Here is a 23,354-nt window from a genome sequence, read left to right on the forward strand (position 1 = left end):
TGCTTACCTGTTACTTCATGGCAAATTTGCTGCTGTAAAATCTGCCTGTGCTACAGTCTGTAAAAACTCATTCACACAAACATTTTTTTAATGTGTGTAAAATTTGTATTTCCCTTTTTACATAAATTATTTTGAGTATGAGATCTTAACAAATGGATAAAATGAAGAAAAAAAAGGATTTGCCTCATTGTGCAGGTCATGAGATTGTAAAAATGTATTTAGGCTTAAATTTTAAGTGGCACCAGTTTAGCTAACAGTGTGAGCAGGAAACCATATGTCACTAAAGGCTGAATGCAGCGGCCCGGATTTGACTTTGACCTGCAGCCCTCTGCTGTATGTCCTCGCCATTCTGTCTCTTCCTGTATGCTCTCCACTGTGCTGTCATTTATTTATTTATACTGGGTACATAAATGCAGACATCGGATGGTTATAGCTCAGGAGGTAGAGCAGGTCGAGTCTGCACGCCAAATATCCGGGGGCAAGATGCTGAAATAGGTCATCGCACATGAGAATATGAACGTGTGAGAAAACCCTTAGGTAGACAACAAAGTGCTTGTACGAACCAGGAAAGTTGTATAAAGTGCTTTGATTGCTCAGGTAGACTTTTCAGGTAGAGTATAAATGCACTATATGGGATGGCTGTGGCTACAATGTAGCTTACCATCACCAGTGTGTGAATGTGTGTGTGAATGGGTGGATGACTGGATATGTAAAGCGCTTTGGGGTCCTTAGGGACTAGAAAAGCGCTATATAAATACAGGCCATTTACCATTTACCATTTATATGAGAATCATTTGCCATTCATATCTGAACAGTAGCACATATTTTATAATCTTGCCTCTGTACACCACCACAGCGGATTTTAGATTAGTCGATCGAGATGTGCCTGAAGTTTAGGAATTACAGGTGTTTTTAATTCACAGTCCCCATTTTCAGAGGTTGAAACTTAATGGGACAATTGACTGAGAAACAGCTTAATGGCCAGGTGAAATCTGCTCTTTTGCTAATTCATGATACATTAAGTATATAGAAAGAGTTGATACAAAAAGCAGAACTTGCATTTGGTAGCTGTTTACTGGAATTCTTGATGTGAGGTCCAGAGAGACGTTGATGCAAGTGAAGCAGGCCATCGTTAGGTTTAAAATCCAAAATGAACCAAACGAAAAAGAGATGACAAAAACTTTACAAGTGACCAAATCAACTATCTGGTTCATTTTCAAAAAGAAGGAATGCAGCGGTCAGCTCTGCAGCACCAAGAACGCCCGAAAGACCACAGAAGACAACTAAATTATGATGAATGATGTGGAAAGACAAAGAGCGTGTGAAATAAAATAGATCTGGAGGTATGATAAGTGAAGGAAACAGTTTATGGTGAGACTTCATCCAAGAATGAAAAACAATCAAATTATCAGTCAAATTGTGTTAGTCTGTACATCTTTGATTAACTACATAAACTCTACTGAGGTGGTTTAGAGAAAATATGTTTAATTTTCAAAAATCATACGGACCTGACTGCAGTTTTTAAAAGCTCTATTTTTTCTCAAATACATGTATTTTTCAATTTTAGTGTTTATTTTTCTCTACCTTTCTTTCATCAGTCATCATCAGTTTGGATATTTCATCCGTATAAAGCCAGTGCTGTATGAAGAGTTCTGACCTTTACTGTTTCACACACTTGTTTGTAGCTATGCTTTCTGACATGTTTGCTTTTGCTGGCCTCACAGTGAAAAAGCCTTTTCTCTGAGCACACCTGTACATTTTTCATCGGTGACAGCATGAAAGGATGGAGAAGTCCAAGAGTGGGTGTCAGGGAGAGTTTATCGGTCTTGCTTTTGTGCTCCCTGATGTGAAATTAACTCAGTGTCACACACAAGCCGCTGGCCGGTGTTTGTCCGCTATAAGGAGCAGATGGCGATGATGGAGACGGCCTGACGTCACGCACACCATCATCATTAATCTCTCTCTCACACAGAGCCACACAAAACCCCACTCTCACACTCGCAAAACACACAGCAACAGGTAACAGAAAGCTCACCAGTCACGTTTTAAGAAAATATCACTTAATTAAGTTTCCACTTGATGTAAATTTGTTTGCAGTTTGTTTCAAGCTTTTGGTGGTAAAAAGCAGCAAACTGAGAAAACGCATAGAAAAAATATATAAGAAGATATCAGAAGGTCTATTATTTGTAATATTCACACATGTGGATGTTATAACTTGTGTTTCATGAGTTTTAACAGTGCAGTGCATTGTTTACAGTGGAAATATGACCTTATAAAATTAAAAATAACTTATTAATATACAATATTACCATGTGCAACATCATATGTGGTATTGGTAAAAGCGATAAGAATAACTGGTGTGCATAGAGGTCTGTATGTGTGAATGGGTGGATGACTGGTTGTGTAAAGCGCTTTGGGGTCCTTAGGGACTAGTAAAGCGCTATATAAATACAGGCCATTTACCATTTACCATTAATAATATAGTAATGAATAAAGAAAATCTTCTCTAGGGCTGGGAGATAGACTTTGATGTCAACACTAGTGCATTTTATTGGAATACTTGCAAGTTTGACTGCATTTTAACTAAATATGTGCAGAGTTAGTTGATGTTAATTCAAGAGAAAACCTTCCAAATTAATCCAAATTAAAATGTCAAAGAAGCAACTTCAAAGGTATATGCGCAAAAAATATTATCTGAATCGGGCAGGAAATGAACACATCCGAGCTATGTCACTAAAGAGAAGTGACAGCGCCACCCTCTGGTCAAACAAGCAGAAACAAGGTTTATCTATTTGAAATTGAAACGATTCTGCTTTAAGGGAGACAGCTTGGCACACATTTAGTCGCACTGTTACAGGGAAATGTCGGCATTTTTTTCAGATATTCAGATCATTTAGCTAAGTAGTGTATGACGGGAAATAGGAAAGAACTGCGATAGCCAATCAGGAGTGAGGGCAACGGACTTACCCGGATGTAATACTTCATAACAAAAAATTTGCCGGGAACACGACTGTGCCAAAGCTACTGTCGAAGCTGAGAAAGAAGCTATCGGGGGAAATATATTTTTCCTGATTATTTAGCCGCCGTGTCTCGGGTTTTATCGGACCAGGCAAAATGGACGAATACGATGAACTGTTCGAGGTACACGACGACTTCGAGGAGCAGTTTGCCGACGAGCTGGAGGTGCTGGCTGAGATGGAGGGTGAGTCCAAAACACTCAAGTTACCAAAAGGGTAGCTAGCCTATGATTCAACTGTTAAATCGCCGAGCTACTTCTCGGAAACCGTCGTAGAAAAGTGGAGTTTTTGTTTAGGAGTAGACTTAATTTAGGGCTGCTTTGCTTTTGAACAGTGCGGCTCTTGAGGTGCGTTTAAATGGCTTTCAGGATCTTTGGGAAAGCTGTGTCAGTGAGTTCGGATCGAGCAAAACGCAACAAAAACAGACTCCGGGTAGAATAAAAAGAAATAGAAGTGCATACATTCAAGCTACAACATAATAGCACAAGATAAAGAAAAATAATAAATATAATGAAAATAGAGTTTGAGATATCTGTACAGGTGCAATAAAAAGTAGAGTTTGCAAATAAGACTTAGAGGCAGTGATTATACACTCACCCGTATATGTAGATATGTGAACGCACACATCTAGATATGTGTAGCTGTGACTTTATAAAAGTAAAAAATAGGTTATTAATATACAGTATATGTGTAGATATGTGAACACACATATCTAACCAGCTAGTCACGTCGTATCAATTGAATGCATTTAGGCATGTAAACACGGTCATGTATTCCAGAAACTGCTGATCTACTGGGGATTTCCTGCACAGCCATATTCAGGGTTTACAGAGAATGGCCCAAAAAGAGAAAATACCCAGTGGCAGTTTTCTCTGTGCCTTTTTGATGCCAGAGGTCAGAGGAGAAGGGGCCGACTGCTCTGAGCTGATAGGGAGATAAGTTGTTATTTGTATTATTGTTATTACAACAAGGTATGCAGAAGAGAATCTCTGCAGATCTGCATCAAACCTCGATGCAGATGTGCTACTGCAGACTTCACTTCTGTGAACTAATAACTAATAATAATAATTGTCCAAGCATTTCACTACATATCGTACTGTGTATGACTGTGTACGTGACAAATAAAAATTTGAATTTGAACTAATAACGGGAAAATGAGGCTGCACTTCACACGGGCTCATCATAACTGGAGAGTAGAAGACTGGAAAAATGTTCTCTGCTGTGACTTCAGTTGCTGTGTTCAAATTATAGGGCCAGACTTTACTCATAAACATAGACAAACATAGATCCATCCATGATTAAGGCTGGTGAATGTGAAATGTAGTGTGATATATTTTCTTGGCATACTTCTGAGTATAATTTAAACACCACAGAGAATCTGAGTGTTGTTGCTGACCATGTCCATCCCTTTATGACTATGGTATGCGCATCATCTGATGTCTGCTCCTGGCAAGATAACACAATTACCACAAAAGCACAGATGCTCTCAAACCGGTTTCTTGAACATGACAGCGAGTTCTCTGCATTCGAATGGCCTCTCTGCAATCCATTAGCTTGTGGTGGAACACAAGATTCTCATCATCGATCTACAGCTGACAAATCTGCAGCAACTGCGATGCTTTCATGTCAATATGGACCAAAATCTCTAAGGAATGTTTCCATCACTTTGTTGAAGCTATGCTATGAAAAACGAAGGGAAAAAGGGGCCTGAATGCTCTTTTTCTTATGCATTTTGGTCATTTCAGCCAGACCAGTGACTCCCCAGCACAGCCTTGGCCTTCCCAGTCAGCCTATTCAGTTTCTTGGTGTCACAGTTTCAGATGCTCCTACACCAGCAGATAACTGCAGAGGAAACCGGACTAGCAACACCAGATAAATCAAGTGAAGTTAACATTATCATCATCCAGCAAAACTAATTCGGACCCCTCTGACACCTCACTGATGGTGCTGTTCTGTTCAGGACTATACATCCAAGAAAATGCTGACTTTTGTCTCTGTTTGGTTTATTATTCCCTCAATGGGTGTGTGAACTCCATGATTATACATACTATGTGGTATTTGAATAAGACTTATAACTAAATTCTTTGTTTAGTCCTTTGTCTATTCTGATGAAACAGGCTCCACACATCAGAAGATGTATGTAATCTGCTCCATTATTATCCCTAATAATTCCCCATATTAATGAGAAGAGTTTAAAGTAATCATTTACCACACAGTGGTACAGTTGTTCGTGATTCTGACATCATTAATTCATACTTATTCATAGCTATATACAATACCTAACCCTTTGTCAAACTGTATTATTTGTATGTATTGTTACGTTTATAAACCAGAGTAGAATATAAAATAAATTCTGAAATGCGATAACACGAGAACTGGTTGACAAAGTCCAAAGACATGCAGTTTGGTTCATTTTAAATTGTACATGTGAGTGCTCTCTGTCTCCAACCCCCGTGACCCAATAAAGACGGACTGCTCAGCTGGCTGTTTGTGGCTATATAAACATGCTGGGAACAGGGAAGTTGCAGAGCGCCCTCTGAGGACAGACTTTGCAACTTCAGCACCTATAACATGGTTGAAGGGTGTTTCTACCACTTCTTCATCCTCTTCATTTGTCAGCTGATCAGCAAACAGCCATACTGGTCTGATAGCAAATCGGTCAGGCTCAGGAGGATGGTGGTGATAAAGTTAAGATAGATAAAGTTAGGGTTAAGTCTCCAGGAAGTAATTAATGTATGATTTTATGTGTGCTTTAACATCGTAGACGAAACTTGCAAGCCGGGGAAACGCCACAGTCAGGGTCCAGGAGACGACATCTCGGATATAGAGCACCTGCTGGACAATCAGCCCATCAGTGAGTTCACCCTCGGGGTGCACCTGTATTTTTACACCTGTCTAATTTGCAGCTTTAATCTAAGCCTGCCTCTTCCAGCTCCAAAGGCAAAGCGACAGAAGCAGGACGTTGGTGTGGTCAAGCGACTGTTCAACGCAGCACAAGTTCAAGAGAGCAAAGTCCCTTCACTGAGTGATGACATCACACCGCCATCCTCTCCAGAGCACTATGAGCCCTCTCACGCCATCAGGTAGTTTTTTTTTAAATGATTTGTTTAGCATCATTGAATTTGACCTGTTTTACTCAGAGACACCTTCAATGTGTTTTATTTATTTATGTGTTATTTTTACCTTGATTTTTACTTATTGAGCTCATTTGCTTTGTTATATTGTGGCGATTTTATTGAACTATTGTATTGAGATCAATAATAGACATGTATTATATTAACATTCATCTGCATCTCTTTCAATTGATACCGGAGCAAAAAGATGTTCCTAAAAATCCCAAACATTTCTAGCGGAAATACATTTTAATGCAGAAACTCACACACAAGTAAGATGCACTTAAAAACAATACATGACAGTCATTTGAAGCAAAGTGGCGAGTATTGCTGGGGGCACAGCGGCGCACAGGTGCCTGAGGAGCAGATGTAGCTGGTGCTGAATGCAGTCGTCTTTTTTCCATCATATTTAAGCAGTTTCTGTTTTTGTCCTTGATGGGATTGTTGTACGTGGAGATGGGCATAACAATAACCTGCACGATAAAATTGTTATTTTAAAATCATACTTGTACAAAAGCGTGATTTCAGCCTTTAATATAAATCTGAGACTTCTGAACATGTTTTGTGTTCCAGCTCTACCCCTGCTGTGCTGGATATCAGCGGCTTTGCTGAGATTCCACTGACTCCACAGCGACCTCCCACAGCGGCGCCGGCATCCCTGCGTGTGCTGAAGCGACCTCCTTTAGAGGGAGACTACATCAGTGTGACGGACTCGTCTGGGAATCGGGTCTACCTCCGACAGAAAGAGAACGCAGAGACAAAGGTTAAATGCCCCCCGGTTATTTATCCGTGAGGCTGAATTTCGCACAGGCAGCATGTGCAGCAGCTGCAGCTTCCAGAGTTTGGTTAATATTTCTATTTCTCTCTACATTTCCATGTGTCTCTTCAGACAGCAGACTCCAGAATAGTACCAAACTCCCAGGGTGGACTGGGGCTGCTGGCAGTGCCGATAGGACTGCTGAGAGAGCAAGAAGCAGACAGGGTGAGTGACTCATTACCTTCCCTGCACCCAGTGTTAAAAAATGCATCTACCAAGAATATTTTTTATCCACTAAAATTGTGTTCATTTAAAAAAAAGTGGATTTATATTGAAATCTATTAATAGAATTAATATTGACCTCAAAGATGACCTTAGATGTGCTTAAAGTATAAACTTAAAAGCAAATTAAGAAATCTCATCATCACGCTACTTACAGAGACCACGAAGTCCCGACCCTAACTCTGATTGGCTAGTGTTCTGTGTTAATCTAATGGCTAAATGCTAATAAGAAGATGAAGAAACCCAAGAAATAATCCTCACATATTCAGTTGTCGCAGCATCAGCTTTCCTCAAAGCTCAAAGAAGCATGAATGAAGAACACAAAGCGCAGCTTCAGTGGACAGCTTTCATGCTTTTTAACGCTCTGCTTCACTTTGTCATCGTTAACTTTTTAATTCTGCACAACAGGGGCTAAGTTGAAGGACTGGGAGATATAGAAGAGTAGCTTACTTAGCAGTTTTTCTACATGTACAGCTCTCATAGCTACAGCACGTAGTAGAGGGACTTTTCATCTGCTCGTCTCGTTATGGAAGATCTAAGAATAAGAGCGTTTAGATTTCCAGTGTGACAAAAGCCTATAAATATAATTCATTTGAAAATGTGTGATATAATGTAGGCGCTGTAGCCCTTACATTAATAGCAGAACATACAATTATTGTAAAGTCACATCAATGTCTCGTGTTCCTTTGAAATCTTGCAGCGCCACCAACAGGTTGTGGAGGAATCGCAGCGTCTTACAGAGCTGTTAGCCAGGTAACTCACTTCCTGTTTCACTCACAGACATCAACACACTCATGTGGGGCTCAAAAGAGGACACAGACTGGGCTGGTTGTAAAATAACAAAAACAGAAAACATCAGCTGAGACTGATAAGATGGCGTGAGTGGTGGAGTGGTTAGCGGTGTCGCCTCACAGCAAGTTCTTGGTTTACATCCCACCTGATGTCCCTGAGTGGGTTTCCTCAGCCTTTCTCCCACAGTCCAAACACAAGCACGTTATGTAGTTTGTGATTCTATATGGGTCGTGTGATATGGGGTAGATGGAGTGGTTGAAGTGCACAGAATAAGTGCTGTGTGATCCATTCATCCATTATCTGCCGCTTATCCGGGGCACGGGAGTATCAGTCTCAGAGGGGAAAATTAGACCTCCCTCTCCCCAGCCACCTCTTCCAGCTCGCCTGGGGGGAAACCAAGAGACATCATTTCTCCAGCCTGTCCTGGCTCTGGCCCGAGGTCTTCCCTCAGTCTGATATACCCAAACCACATCAACAGGCTCCTTTTGATGCGGAGGAGTAACCACTCTGCTTTGACCTGTACAACTGAACTCCTCACCCCATCTCTAAGGGAGCATCAAGCCACCTGTTGGAAGAAGCTCATTTCCCTCTAATATCCACAATCTCATTCGTTTGAGACACATCAAGACTGAGTTTACATACACGAGCAGGAGTTTTAACTGCGTTTTTGTGTTTATGTCACATTCCAGCAGTGTAAACGACGCGTTAGTTGAGTCTGAAAACCCAGAAGATGAAGAAAACGAGGATCCAGAGGACACAGAGGGCCGAGCATCTCGGCTGTGGGTGGACAGATTTTCACCGCGTCACTACACAGAGCTGCTCAGCGACGATGTAAGTGATGTGCAGTGTTTCTGTGTGACTTTAAGGAGGAAGGCTTATTCTAAAGTCTTTGTGGAGGCGGCTTGTTGATGTGGCGCGTCTTGTGTCGTTCAGTTCACCAACCGCTGTCTGCTCAAGTGGCTGAAGCTGTGGGACACCGTAGTGTTTGGAAGAGAGAGGAAGTCCCGCCCTGCCCGATCCGACAGACAGGCTGCCAATCAGAACGCATTTAAACCCAATCAAGGAAATCAGAATCAAAATCGCTTCAAGAGCAAGATTGAGGTGACCGAGGAGCTGCTGGAGGCAGAACTGGACCAGTACAAACGACCCAAATTTAAGGTCTAAAAGCTGCACATCTGTCACATCTGTTTGCATTTGATTACCTGGCTTTTACACACGGTGTGATTTATTTTGGCCTCTCTCCAGGTGGCGTTGCTATCCGGTCCTCCAGGTTTGGGGAAGACCACCCTGGCTCATGTCATTGCAAAGCATGCTGGGTACAACGTGGTTGAAATCAATGCCAGGTTAGTCACAATAATAATAAGTGAGCAGATAGTGGCAGTAAGTCATGGAGATGGCAGGTTTACTGTCATCCTCCTCCTTCACAGCCTCACTTGGCGTTGTTGATGTTTGTGCAGTGACGATCGCAGCGCCGAGGTGTTCCAGAAACGCATCGACACAGCGACACAGATGAAGTCCGTTTTGGGAGCCAATGAGAGGCCGAACTGCCTCATTATCGATGAGATTGACGGAGCACCTGCGGTACACTCCTGCTTTAAATTGGTAAAGAGCAGCTAATTGACTGCAGCCGTTCTTAATGCCTTGCCCTTTGATGTGCTCCGCAGGCCGCCATCAACATACTGCTGGCAGTTCTGAACAGGAAAGACGGACACGGGGGTGAGGCTGGCGCGGAGACGGCGAAGAAGAAGAAGAAGAGGGAGTCCATCTTACTGCGACCAATCATCTGCATCTGTAACGACCTGTAAGAGAAACTGTGGCATTAACAGCAGAGTGGGAACTGTGAATACCTGTTATTTGTTTTTACTTTATTTTTACTTCTTTATCGTTTTAAAGTCATCGGTTTCTTTTTAAGTTATGTCCCAGCTCTCCGGCCTCTCAGGCAGCAGGCTTTCCTCCTGGCTTTCCCACAGACTCAGCCTTCCCGCCTGGCACAGAGACTGGCAGAGGTCAGCATAGTCACAGATGCACGCACACATCTCGACACGCGCTGCTGATCCTTGTTTAAACGAAATCGCTGTTTGCAGATCTCACTCCGCCAGGGGCTGAAGGCAGACACGGGCACCCTGATGTCACTGTGCGAGAAGACCGACAACGACATCCGGTCCTGCATCAACACGCTGCAGGTGGGTGCCGCGGCTGAGAAGGAAAGCCCGGCAGATGCACAGCCAGTGTGAAGAATTCGGTGTAAACATGTGTTTGTGCTTCTGTCCAGTTCCTTCATAGTCGTGGCGTCAAGCAGCTGGACAGCAAGACGATTCAGAGCATCTCTGTGGGGCAGAAGGACCAGAACAAAGGCTTGTTCCATCTATGGCAGGAAATCTTCCAGTTACCACGTACAAAACGGTACGGCGAGTTCCCCGAGACAGGCCAGCAGTCTGTCACATGGCTAACACAGAGAGAGAGATGACGATTCACACCTATGGGTGTGAAAATTATGCAAATATCACTAAGTAAATAGATAAACCTTGAAGATAATCATAGCGCATATGAACTGAGCTTAGTATTAAAATGTCTTTTAAAGTCTTCAGTTGAAGCAGGTGAAAGTCGTAGGAAGCCTTGAAACGAGTCACTGTGTCTTTTCTTTTCCCTCCCTGAGCCTGATTCTGCCAGAGGTTTCTTCCTGCTAAAAGGGAGTTTTTCCTTCCCACTCTTGCCAAGTGCTTACTCACAGGCGGTCATGTGATTGCAGGGTCTCTACCTTACAATATAAAGCACCTTGAGGTGGCTGGTGTTATATAAATAAAACTGAATTTCCTGAAAAACAAACGACCGCCAGACCATCGTAAACAGTCATAAGATAATGTTAAATCTTTGGCACAAATAAAAGGTACAGCAGGTGTTTGAGGTGTGTAGAGGACCATATGTTGCAAATTACTGATAAATATTCATTATTTTCAGGAAACGTGTCGGTGAGGGGTTTGAGGACGGACCGGGTTCGGGAAGTGGAGCTCACAGGTTCCAGCACATCTTGCATCTGGCTTCGTCTAGTGGAGAATATGAAAAGGTTTCTCAGGTAATACAGGAAACTCTATGGGACCTGCTCTGCTCATTTCAAATTGCTTGTTATCTTATATCGGGCCCTCACGCCGCTCCTCAGTTCATCGATTGTCTGAAACGAGCTTCTTTAACTCTTGCACCTTTAAACCGACTCTCTTCTGATTGGTTGCTTGTCATAAACAGAAGGTTTGAAAAGCAGGTGGGTGGGGCTTCTGAGTTTTTGGCTCACAGGGATTTCTTAACTCACGCTGACCTCAATGTTTGAAACTTTAACCGTGCTTAATATGAGCAGTACAGAAAAGCTGAGGAGGAGCACTGACTCATGTGGAAGTTTCCAGAATATAAAGTAGTTCATGGTTCACTGTGTAATGTTGCATTACATCTCTTTTCCTCAGGGTCTGTATGATAATTATCTGTCCATGCGTGTGAGGGACCCAAACCTCCAGAGCGCGTGCGAGGCGCTGGATTGGCTGGCCTTCTCAGACAAGCTGAGCCACGTGATTCTGCACGGGCAGAACTTCTCTCTGATGAAATACCTGCCCTTCCTTTCCATCACATTTCACTTCCTGTTTGCCCACACGAACGTGCCCCGCATCAGCTATCCCCACAGCCAGCACGAGGTACGACTCTCCTACACACACCTGTGCAGCAGTGCGAAGGAAAAGTGATAAAAGGAGAAGAACACGTTTTTGTTTGGGTTTTTTTAAGGCATCATTGCTGATCAGTCACTATTGTGTCCCGTCCAGGCCTCCTCCCGGCTCCTCAGCTGCAAGAACGCTCTGTCCACCATGTTGGCCGACACCCCAGCAAGCATCAGAGCGAGGATCAGTCAGCTCAGCCTGACCCTCGATATCCTCACCTTGCTTCTCGACATCATCTGTCCCAAACTACGGCCCGTATGTAAAAGCTTACATTGTAACCTTGGTACATGCCTGTATGTTCAGCCCAAACTCCAAAACTGTGCAAAATGTGCAGAATGCAATGATGATGATGCCTTTTTTTAAAACAAATCTATGGTTTTATGGTGCAGATCTTATAAACCTAAATTTTGCACATCAAACATTAAATTTGACAAAAAGCATTGTAAATGTAGGACCTGAAATGCCAGGTTTTAGCCTCTGTGTCTGCTTAGATAGATGTGGGTGGGTCATGATATCAAAGTTTCTTATTCTTCTTTCAGGTGAATCCACAGCTGTTCAGCAGCAGAGAGAAGGAGCAGATGCGTGAGCTGATCGACACCATGCTGGCATACAATCTCTCTTACAGGCAGGACCGCACTCCAGAGGGACAGTACACCTACGTGCTGGAGCCGTGAGTACACGCACACGTACGCACACTTGGCTGGACTCCACTGTACACTGGACTCATGCAGAGCTGATGTGTGTTTGAGGGATGTTGAAGGTCACTGCTCTTGTCCACACTGTGGTTCTCTGCATGGAGGCTTAAGAGATTAATCCCCTTAACACCTGGTGGGCGTGTGTGTGTGTGTGTGATGGTCGTGGTTGAAGCAGGGTAGCAAGCAGTAAAGCCTCACCGTTGGATGCAGGTGAATGGAGGAGAGGATGGAAGGAGGGGCGGGTTTAAGTTAGATAGGTTAGTAGGCAGTAAGTGACGAGGTGGCCTTTTGAAAGGTCGAGGAATGAAAGGATAAAAGAAGAAAAAGAGCATTTTTAACTTGAGAGACTTTTACTTAATGTTCACCCTCATTTTTGTGATTCTGAGGATGCCGGCGCCTGCTGCAGTTAGAATGGGATAACCAGCTTGTTACCTCAGCCATGCCGGCCCGTGTGGAGGAGCAGCGGGACGCCCAGGACGGCTCCTTTCTACAGGCTCGCTGTGACGAAGTGCTGGTCACCAGCGACTGGGGCCTGCCTCTAGTGCTGGCTCTGCTGCTGCTGCTGCTGATCTACACCTTTCTGTACCTGCCCTCTCAAGCGCACCACAACTCCACTCTCTGATATCTCACGCATAAAAGGCACAGAGTGCAGCCGTGGATCTAAACATTTAACATCACAAACAGCGGATGCGCTCAGGCAGGACAAGATTATTTGATTGGACTGCTCTCTTTTTGGCCGCAGTTGGTGATTGGTCATGTCGGACGCTGTGAGCAGGAGGAGATGTGCAGGGAAGAAGAGTGGGAAAGATGAGGAGAGGTCATTTAAAATAAACCCTAGAACTGATGTCTGCTTTCATGCAGAAGACTGTGTGTCCTTATAAATCCCTAATATGTCCTAATACGGTTAAAAATGAATTTAAAAGTAACCTGCGGCTAGATTTTAGTAATATGAAGTTTAACCAGTGTTGTTCATTTTTATTGTTTGTTACAGAACTGCTGTTGAATTGTGTGGATTCAGATGTTAAAGATGATATCTGCACATGTAGATGCTAATGATAACACGGTTGACATAACGCTATTCCACAATAAATAGCCGACTGAACCGTGTGACTGCTTTTATTGTATTTATTGGTCCACAGGGCTGTGAGTGAGAGTGTGTGTGTGGATTGAGTTGGAGATCAGCAGTAAGAGGATTAAAGTTTTAGAGAATGAGAGATTCTGGGTTTTATTCTGGGGGGGGAAACCAAAACAACAACCACGGCACCAGAAGTGGAAGCTTTTTGTTATTGTTCGTCATCTAACAGGGTTCAGCCGAGTGTCAGTTGCATCACAAGTGCATTTGTGTTTACTGCGGGTTTCCAGGCGCGTCGAGGAGGTGGTGAGGTTTCCAGGCCTGCCTCCGCGCCGCCAGCTGACGTACCAGGCCAAACAAACCATCAGCAGAGAGATGGAGCAGGAGAAGATGAGGAGGGCCGAGCAACTGATGCTGCTGCGAAACCCAGCACCGGTGAGACTCGGGCACGCGTAGCACCTGGCCCCGCGCGTGCTAATTAACGTGACGTGTTTGTAATGCGCCGTGTCTGTGTGACGTAGAAAGCGGAGGACAAAAAGAGCGCCGGCCCTAAAGCAAGCAGGAACCACCAGCAGAGGCTGGAGAACATCGTCAAGCAGACCACAGTGGAGAGCAGGGTGAGGCGCACAAACACTTTGACACGCTGTTAGCTGCTGGAAAATCACTGCTGCTCTGGACCAACACTACCTGATAATATGGTCTGATTTGTAGTTGTTATTTTTGGCCTGAACACAGAAAAAACACTTTGTTATTTTTGTTATTTTTTTAACTTGAAAGTGCCCCCTCTTAACCTTTGATACAGTTCATGGGGGTGGGAGTGTATACCAGCTGACACCGGGGGGGGGGGGAGGAGAAGCACTACCGTAGGAGAAAGCTTTATAAACCACATACAGGCTTCGTTTATTTGTTCAAAACTGATCTTAAATTTTCTCTAATTTCTGATTGGTCCACATTAGCTGCACAACATGTTTGCCTTTTGTTTTGGTGATGTTGTCATAAAAAAAAATCTGAAATAATCCACTGGGATTATTCTTTAATTCTTTAAGATTATCATTTGGCACACTTTCATGGTGAAATGTTGTCTATTAGGAAGAACAACGTATTTCTGGCTGAAACCAAACACAATATATTGGCACAAATACCTCACACCAGCTGTTAAGCACGGTGGTGGAGGGGTGATGGTTTGAGGCGGTTTTACAACCACAGGAAATGGTCACCTTGTAGTCACTGAGTCATGCAAACTCCTCTGAATGCCTTCAACCTCAATATTGCTGCTAAAGTTACTGAGTCATGAGGTGTGCTTAGTTTTTCGCAGCACTGCACAAAAGAAAAAAAACACAGAGCTCAAGTTTCCACTGCCGGTAACATGTTTACTGTTATAGACTCTACTGTATGTTCAGGGTGTGGTCACTGTGCTCCTCACACATGTGGGTGTTAGTTGGTGCCTGCTGGTGGAGCCAGAGTGGAGCAGCCTGTCTGCACTGAGCCTAGATGAGTTATAATAGTTCCCTCTAGAGGGCAGGAATGAGGCTAATAAGAAGCCACTGGGTCACAGTCCCCGATGGAGACAACTGGGAAATTAGGCTAATGAGAGAGAGAGTGTGTGTGTGATTGTTCACTGATATTGACCTCGTTATTGAGGACAAAGCGTTTGAAACTTCCTGTTTAACTTCATCCTTCTCATCACTTTGTTGTTGTGTTTGCGTCCTGCAGCCTGAGGTGGATTTCTTTGGTCGAGCTGTTGCCCCTAAACCCCAGAGACCACAGCCGTCATCAGACACAGGTACCTGACTTCATTTATCTCAAATGTGGAAAACACAGGCTGCTCTGATTTTTTTTTAATACTTAATGCCTCAAAGCACATCAGGTCCACACGCACCAGAGGTAACAACTAATGTGTGTTATGTAACTTTGGTAATTAAGCGTTTTTGTTGCAGTCTGCAGGCAGAGCTGCTGGACTGCCAGCACTGTTACCACTTGCATTTATTATCAGATCTCTGTTAGCCAAACAAACTACTTTGCACAGCGCGATCCTTATATTTATGCATCAGCCAATAGAACAAACATACTTAATATTTATTTCCTAAAATGTACATTAATAATAGTGTCCAGCATTCCTCAAAATCAGTTTACTACATTTTCCTGAGATGTAGCAGTTGTAGCCCTTGGATGCTAATAAAACTCTTCAAGGTCATTTCTGAGCCTGCTGGTGCTTTTGAGTCAGTGGAGGCAACTGTGACTGCTGTTTGAATACATTAAATCTCCACCCCTCCTGCAGTTCTGGAAAAGTGCATCATCGTTAGCTCAGGACCCGTAACATGTCTCTGTGCATGTCTTATTTACCGTATGACCAAAAAGTCCCATTAAAAGCACTAACCCTCCTGAAACCACACCATCAGGGGCATTGATGAGCAGTGTAATCAGGGTGGAAACGCAGACCTGTGGTCATTTGTAGGTCAAAGCAGGATTTATTTACTAAAACAGGCACAGCTCCACATCCTCTGTAATGCTTCCCAGACTTTTATTTTGATTGGATCGGTTTGTGGAGAGGACTGAGAAGCACTAATTTGGATCTGGTGGCGTCAACGGTATGCATCAGTACTTTAGATGGGTGCATAGTTGAATTATGCAATAATGTGACAACAGTGTGAGAGTGAAAGGATGCTATGGATTAAATGATTATCAGTCTGCAGCTTTCATCGTCTTTACAGAGCTTTATGTTGAGCCACAGATACACAGATATTTACGCCGATGGATCAGATTTTTATTGTACTTGCGGCTTCAGCCTCACTGCTCTCATAGTGTCGTTTTTACACTACAGCAGGCGGCTGTTTTCACTGGAAGACACCACTGTTAGCAAGTAGTTAGCATTTAGCTCCTCAGGAGAAGGAGACCAAAAGTAGAGCTAACAGAACAAGTTAAAAATAAACTGTAAATAAACAGTGTTGCTGCCTAACTGCAAATTTTCCACTGGAAGTTGAAGGCTGATGATGTTCATAACTTATTTCCACCTCCTCAAGTCCTCCATCCAAAAAAAAAAAGAAAAAAAAAAAAAAGAATTCACCCTTAGTGTGAAACTGGAGCTAAACTAGTTACACAGATCAGCATCGGCTCTGTTGTGGGATTTATTGATGTAAAAGTCATTGGTTTGAGCTGAAATGACAGAAAACTCTTTGGTTTAAGAAACTTGGACTGGAAAATTTATATTAATTGAAGTATGAACTTTTTAATTCATTGTGAAAAAAGCCACCAGCTTAATCAAATATGAAAATACTTGGACCCGAATGAGTGCACTCAAAGCCTGTTTGTGTCTCCGCAGGTGAGAAGAGAGCAGATCTATCTATGGGGACAGCAGTGGGCAACAGTGACGTGTGGTTCCGGTTTAATGAGGGCATGTCCAACGCTGTCAGACGAAATGTTTACATCAGAGATCTGCTGTAGCGCACACACACACACACACACACGCTACTGTCTCATTCTCAGCTGCACTTGTTGTTGTATCATATGAAAGAATCTTAATCAATGCGTGTTAAATTCAAAACAGTCTTTATTTGGATTGACAGTGTAAAGAGCCAATAAAAAGGTGCTGTTCATCAAAACAAACCTCTAGAAAGCTACTCGGTGCTGCACACTCACACATACACTCGTCTCCACAGAAAGCATTCAGAGAAAAGCGGTGATAGCACTGATCGTGTGTGTGAGCGAGCATGTGAGTTAGTGCAGTGCGTCATCCTTCAGTTTGTATGCATCCGTGATTGTGTGTGCGTGTGCGTGTGTGCGTGCGTATATATTTATATATATGAGTGTGTATGTGTGTGTGTGTGTGACCGCTAGAGAATCACACACTTGCCCTTCTCCACCCAGGGATTGGCTCTCATGAGCTCCGGATTCAAAAATGGATCTTCACAAACACATCCCTCGATCCATTTCACCAGCCTACAAAAAAAGATAAAAGAAAGAGAGAGTCGTACGGTCAGCAACGGGTCACACGCTGTACTGAACAGAGAGGGAACGAGTGTGTGTGTGTGTGCAGCAGGTGGACTCACTCAGTGACAGTGATGGAAGATTTCTCTCTGTTGATTGCCAGCTGATACTGAAGGCTTTCCACTTCGCGCTTCATCTGTGGGATGTCCCACTCCTCCATGATGCTACTGTTGTGTATACACACAAACACACACACGCAGATCAGAGACTGAAAGAGCACAGCTCTACTACACAGATGATTAAAGCTTGTTTTTGTTTTGCAACTGCGCCAATTTTAGAGTGCTAAAAGAAGTAAAAGCAGCCGACTGATCCTGCTCCAGCTCCTTTTTGAAGCGGGAGTATTTTTGTTGTCGCTTCTGCTCTGAGTCATAATTCACTGCGTGGATAAGCTCTGCACAGAGAACCAGTGTTGTGTTATTTTCTAATTTTTCAAAATAAAACTCACATTTAAAAAAAACTAATAAACACAACTTTTTGCAAACATTACTCTAACAGGTGTAAATTGCGCTCGTGTTGTGGACTATTTTCAGCTGTGGATGAATACGATTTTACTGGCTGTTGACCTCTGACTCCAGAAGGATGGTTTGTGTGGGATTAGGCATACAGCAGTGTCCATGTACATAATGGAGAAGCAGGTTTCAGAGAGACTGCCAGTAAAATGATCAGAAGTAAAATAAGTAAAAGGGCTTGACTTAATTAATGAGGTGGGAGGAGTGATCCAAATATTGATAGTATCGATACCAACACTGATACTGGCATCAGATTGATACTGCCGCAACAGGATTTGATATTTTGTTTCTATTCTCCCTTTTTAAAAAAAAGAAAATATATGCTTCAAACATGCGCTATGAAAAATGTCTCAACCTTTGTGTTGACTGTCGCATCTATTTTATTTATAGCCTAGAGCAAATTTCAGCACGTTTACATTCCAGGTCTTCAAAATACATAAAAAGCTTAAAGTTGTGTTATTGTTGTGTTAACGCGTTATTGTGGAAAGTTCAAAATCAGTGATTTGGTGATCATTAACACGTGGAGAGAATTTGGCAAATCTGATTCAACTCTTACATTATGCCACACTGCTCTGCCCTACACGAGCTGCCTTTATTGGTTAAAAGTATCGGTAATGGTATCGGCAATACTGGCCCTGTATTTACTTGGTATTGGATCGTACCAAAATTTGCAGTATGGGACAGCGCTAGTGGGAAAATATGACGCCACATTAAAATTGTGCTTTCCTCATCTTGTTAGGTTTATCCATTGTATTTGAATCCTGTTGACATGTAAAATGTTTATACTAGAGCAAGAATAAACTGATTCGTTTAGTGGAGACGGAAAGCACAAAGAAAAACAGTCACAGAGCGAATTTCTTAAAAGAAGAGCAGGTCATGAACTGTTTTCCATTTTTCTCTCTCTTGTTCCCAGAAAAAGGATCGAGTTACACCATTTAAATGTAAATAATCAGGGTAAAACGCGTTTTGTCTCTTTCTTAAGACACCTCAGGATATTTTAACATATTTAATGTTAGAAAACAGGTCTCGTGTTCTTATCTTATTTGTGCCCTGCCCCACCCTGCCCCAGGCCACATTACAGCAGCAAGACACAGCCAGAGAGTTCAATCATGGATCGGTTAAGCCCTCTCTACTGGAAGCTGTCTCCCTCCTCCTGCTCTTCATCTTTTTAATGGATCTAAGTAGGTCGGCTGCCGGTGCCGGTTTCCACCACCAGCATCCATCCTGCTGCGCTTCTCCACCAGCCAACCGGTCCATGAAAAGGCCTTCATCATTTAATTACAGGCAATGCTACAGCCCCATCACGGTCTTCCTCCCATTTTACAGCAGCTTCTGTCCTCCCTCTCATAAAGGAAGGACATAAATGTACCTCGTCGTGAACGTGTGGTGACAGCGAGTGAATGACAAAGCCGCTCTTACCGTCAGGCCTACCGGGGAGAGGACCGCTGTTCGAGTGTGTGCGCTGCCGGGTGCAGACCGGGCTTCAGCGGCGGCGAGGACCGTTCAGGGCCGGGAGTCGGTGGCGTTTCACCGGTAGATGAGTACGGAGTCGGTGGGGGGAGGAGGCTGTGTGAGTATATGCGTGTGTGTGTGTCGGCTCTCCGCGGCGTAAAGGCACTCCTCTGCGCTCCTCCCCGGTAAAGCTGGATGCTTGCGGGGGCGGAGAGAAAAAAAAAAAGCACCAGCGCCTGCTTTGACAGTCAAACGAGAGCCGGAGCAGACGCACCTGTATGGAAATCCGAGCACGCAATGAGCCTCAGCGCAGGCAGGGAAAACGCAAATGAGTCGCTCCGAAGGGAAAACACGCAGGGAGGTCATTTTCTATTCATGTGACCGGAGGCTATGCCTGTTTCTCCTCCGAGGCCCCCACAGAAAGTACCAGAACAGTACTTTGATTTTTTTCTTTACTCAGCTCTGGTACAGACCATCAAAAACACCTGACCTGTAATCTAAACACGTTTTCCTTCTCTCTAATGCTGCCATTGTTTTGACCACTAAACTTATTTTAACCTTCATCATGCGGATGGGTGCTTCATCTTTTCCCAGGACACTTTGACATCTGCATGGATTGAACAGCAGATTCTTAATTAGTCACCCTGCTGTACCTCCCAGTGCACAGCTGTGCTTTTAAATATCCAAAGACTGTCTAGTTAGTATGACTAGACTGCAGCTGTACCCACTTTGTTCTTTACTCTTAAGGTGGTGCACCTGTGGTATCAGTTTCTAAATCCTGCACCACCTAATAAAGTTTCATCTTATCTCATTCTTGAATTCACAAACTCATGGTGGATGAATTTGGCCTAAATCTTCATTTTTGGCTTTAATCAGGCATCAGAATTTCAATAGAATGACACCACCACAGAGACCATTCAGAAAACGAGAGTTTAACTTTTATTTGGCAAATTTGAAAAAGTATTTTTAAATAACTGCATAAAACAACATCCTCCTGTCGCATAAAACAACATCCTCCTGTCCCATAAAATCATCTTTGCTGGGTTTGTCCTGTGAGCAGCTTCCCCATCTGGTGACGACATCTGAATACCACACCTGAAAGACACAAATACACATTCATGTGAGTGACAGAAGGAGAAAAGCAAAACAAGCCATGAGCTGGAAGTTCACATACACGAGGTGTTGAGTTTTTCTCGTCACTGGCTCTCCCACATGCATCGCATATAAACAGACTTACCGTAAAGAAACTAGATCACCATCTGCCATCCTGAGTCGGGCTGTAAACAAGAGGAGCAGCTCAGTTATTATTCACATAAAGACATTCGTAGCATCACATGGTATTACAGGATTACTCCAGAAGCCTCAGAGAAAAGCTGGAATCAGGAGCTGAAGCTCAGCTCTCATAGTAGGTGTCAGAAAAGATTGTTTAGTTTGTCATCACAGGCTGAAAATGTTCGAGTACCAGCATCTTATACAGACTCACCTGATCTCAGACCAGCATGAAAGCCCATTTCTCAGGACCATGTGGCAAAATACAGCCTACTTCCAGTCACCTTCCTCTCACCTGGAAAACACAGTAGTTGTTTTTAAAGATGAAGGCAACGTGACAATTCATCATAAAAACATTTATCATAAATAACTGAGCCTCAGAGAAAAGCTAGAATCAGGAGCTGGAGTTCAGCTCTCATAGTAGGTGTCAGAAAAGTTTATTTAGTTTGTCGTCACAGGCTGGAACCGGTTCGTTTGTTAAGAGAAGAAGAAAGAAGAAAAAAGGCTCACCAGCTGTTTTCTTCTTGCTCTGCTTTCATCTCCAGGTGATCACATTGTTCTCCGACTGCATTCAGCCAGCCTTCAGTCTGCTAAACAGCCCTGTGCATTCTCCAGCCTCTGCACTGTCATCCAATCCCACCGTGAAGGCTGAAAAACAAGACACAAACACAATGATCTTAATCATGAGCAGAAGGCACTTCATGCGCTTTGGAAATTGATTACTGGAGCCTCAAATGACTTGCAAATCTTGCTTTGTTGTAGTAAAACAGGCTGAAAGGCACATTTGTAAAGGTCGCACGGCAGAAGGAGCTTTTTATTTTAACAGAGACAAATCCAAACTCCCCCCCAAAACCCTTCAACCAACCGCTACGAGTGTGTACAACCGAGACTATGTGTGTAGTAATTCAGAAACTGCGTCATGAGTTTGTCCAGCAGTGTTGCTCAGACTTTGAGGGTACTCACTGTCTGCAACATGTAGCATAAACTGTATATAAAAGGACACAGTCAGTGACACTTTGACTTTATGACACCTCAAGCAAAAGATTTCTGGCATTACCATTATTATTAATAATAATAAATTTTTAAACCAGACACTCCCAAATTTCCCCTTGTGGGACAATTAAAGGATTATTCTATTCTTATTCTTTGTAAATAGCACATCTGACTGTGAGACTCACAGGCCCATTATACTCGCCCTCATTTGCTAAAGTGTCGTCACATGCCACACTTTGGCATTGTGTCAGCTGGTTGGCACATCTCAATTTTTTTTAAGCCTCACATGAGAGCTACCGCCACTGTGTTGAAAATCTGAGTGTATGATCGTGTCACTGTTAATAATGAAATAAAACCCTTCTCTGCTTCCAGTGTTGATGTCTACACCCACAATGTAGCAGTGGCAACATTGCAGTGTGTACTCATACCCTTGGTGTTGGTGTAAATGCTACAGAGCTGTGGCGACATCACCATTTGAGCACCACATAACCAATGCAGCAAGCATAAAGGGGCCCAAGCAGGTCCACTGTAAAGCATATCCTGCTTCATCAGGTTTATTAGCAATGAAACAAATTCTTCAGGAAAATGTTTGCTTCTTTCCTCTGACCTCAGTAATGTCATTTTTGCATAGATGTCTAGAAAGCCGTTTACCCCCTGCTGACAATTAGGCAAAAGTGCAGCTCTAAGGCATTTAATAACGTTCAGGCGCCAATGTTATGTCCATCTTTTATATACAGTCTATGACATGTATCAGGCTAAACACACAGCTGAGCATTCATACACAGAAAGAATGCATTAATTAAATGTGTAATGAGTGAATCAGGGAATCTTTTACTTTGCGCAGAATTGCTTAAAATATTTGTTGCAGAATTGAACAACAACTGGTTCCACAAAGACGTGAAAACCGTGACCCTTAAAGTAATTTTGAAGAATAGCTAAATGGATCCGTCATTTAACTAAAGTGTTGCTTAATCCAGTGAATGCACTTTAAAAATCGGAGCACAAGTTCTACTTTATCGCCACATGGTTGCACGTGCTTGCGATGTAAGTCGCTGTACACTTCCTCCACGTGCAGACCCAGTACTCACCTCGTTCACTCTTAACCGCCGTCCTTTGAAGTATTTAGCGAAGCAGACCAGATCGTTTCGGCCTTTTTTGCTTCCATGTTGTGTGTTTATAGTATATAGTCTTCAAAGGTCCATCGTCTGCTCGGGCTGAGAAGGAAAAGACCTGCATGCCCGCCTGAAGTCCCTCACATACCCTCTCAGGGTTAAAGCCCCTCCCCCGTGTCCTATCATTTCCGGGCTAACTGTTAGCTGCAGAGCTAGCTTAATTGTTTCTGCTGGGGGGGGGGGTCGTTTTTTTTTGTCCCTGTTTTTGTTTACTGGGTCTTCATTGATATGCGGGCATGAGAACAACGAGTTATTGTAAACTGTAATTAGAAACAAAGTTAACGCTGTCGGCATATTTCAGATGCGCAAGGTCCAAGGCATCATGGGACTTGTAGTTCATCGTGGTCAATGAACCCTTTCAAGCCTGAACCATTATAACTGCCATAAAATCCTTTTCTGACTTTCTTTCTTTTTTTTTAAATTGAGTGTTTATTGAAACTTCTGACTTTTTACAATCATTTGCTACATCTGGCATTTTTCTTTTTTTGGTAATTTATTAGGAATTTCAGGCAGGAAATTAAGAAAATTCAAGTATCACTAGTTAATAGT

At 43.1% G+C, this 23,354-nt stretch overlaps 2 protein-coding genes, 1 long non-coding RNA gene and 2 other non-coding genes across 6 annotated transcripts; 1 reads left to right on the forward strand and 4 right to left on the reverse strand.

Annotated features, from left to right (window-relative positions):
* The first annotated feature begins 2,985 nt into the window (after nucleotides 1-2,985).
* chtf18 (CTF18, chromosome transmission fidelity factor 18 homolog (S. cerevisiae)) lies at nucleotides 2,986-16,931 on the forward strand. 2 transcript variants are annotated; one of them, XM_085276366.1, is made up of 22 exons: nucleotides 2,986-3,202; nucleotides 5,782-5,871; nucleotides 5,950-6,100; nucleotides 6,704-6,893; nucleotides 7,020-7,112; nucleotides 7,870-7,922; nucleotides 8,651-8,792; nucleotides 8,895-9,119; nucleotides 9,207-9,304; nucleotides 9,419-9,542; nucleotides 9,626-9,762; nucleotides 9,874-9,967; nucleotides 10,046-10,144; nucleotides 10,234-10,364; nucleotides 10,920-11,034; nucleotides 11,414-11,638; nucleotides 11,765-11,914; nucleotides 12,199-12,329; nucleotides 13,717-13,861; nucleotides 13,948-14,043; nucleotides 15,140-15,209; nucleotides 16,746-16,931. In XM_085276366.1, exons 1-22 carry the CDS (start codon nucleotides 3,115-3,117, stop codon nucleotides 16,865-16,867), a joined length of 2,769 nt encoding a protein of 922 aa, XP_085132492.1. In that variant the 5' UTR covers nucleotides 2,986-3,114; the 3' UTR covers nucleotides 16,868-16,931. The 2 variants fall into 2 exon arrangements, with proteins under 2 accessions (XP_085132492.1, XP_085132493.1); XM_085276367.1 differs by lacking the exons at nucleotides 13,717-13,861; nucleotides 13,948-14,043; nucleotides 15,140-15,209; nucleotides 16,746-16,931 and adding an exon at nucleotides 12,741-13,704.
* Nucleotides 16,932-16,955: 24 nt separating this feature from the next.
* Nucleotides 16,956-19,668, reverse strand: gng13a (guanine nucleotide binding protein (G protein), gamma 13a). Its single transcript, XM_085276368.1, has 3 exons — nucleotides 19,339-19,668; nucleotides 17,473-17,577; nucleotides 16,956-17,362 (listed from the first exon to the last, which is right to left on the reverse strand). Exons 2-3 carry the CDS (start codon nucleotides 17,568-17,570, stop codon nucleotides 17,257-17,259), a joined length of 204 nt encoding a protein of 67 aa, XP_085132494.1. The 5' UTR covers nucleotides 17,571-17,577; nucleotides 19,339-19,668; the 3' UTR covers nucleotides 16,956-17,256.
* Nucleotides 19,669-20,287: 619 nt separating this feature from the next.
* LOC146572328 (uncharacterized) lies at nucleotides 20,288-22,904 on the reverse strand. Its single transcript, XR_014892913.1, has 5 exons — nucleotides 22,722-22,904; nucleotides 21,151-21,288; nucleotides 20,855-20,935; nucleotides 20,609-20,648; nucleotides 20,288-20,466 (listed from the first exon to the last, which is right to left on the reverse strand). It is a non-coding gene; the product is annotated as an uncharacterized LOC146572328 (long non-coding RNA).
* LOC146572329 (small nucleolar RNA SNORD60) lies at nucleotides 20,729-20,817 on the reverse strand. Its single transcript, XR_014892955.1, has one exon. It is a non-coding gene; the product is annotated as a small nucleolar RNA SNORD60 (small nucleolar RNA).
* Nucleotides 21,013-21,101, reverse strand: LOC146572330 (small nucleolar RNA SNORD60). Its single transcript, XR_014892956.1, has one exon. It is a non-coding gene; the product is annotated as a small nucleolar RNA SNORD60 (small nucleolar RNA).
* Nucleotides 22,905-23,354: the final 450 nt, after the last annotated feature.

This window comes from Mchenga conophoros, linkage group LG6, assembly GCF_057382185.1.
Source record: "Mchenga conophoros isolate Kocher_MC1m ecotype Shallow Benthic linkage group LG6, M_conophoros_male_GT1.1, whole genome shotgun sequence".
Taxonomy (NCBI): domain Eukaryota; kingdom Metazoa; phylum Chordata; class Actinopteri; order Cichliformes; family Cichlidae; genus Mchenga; species Mchenga conophoros.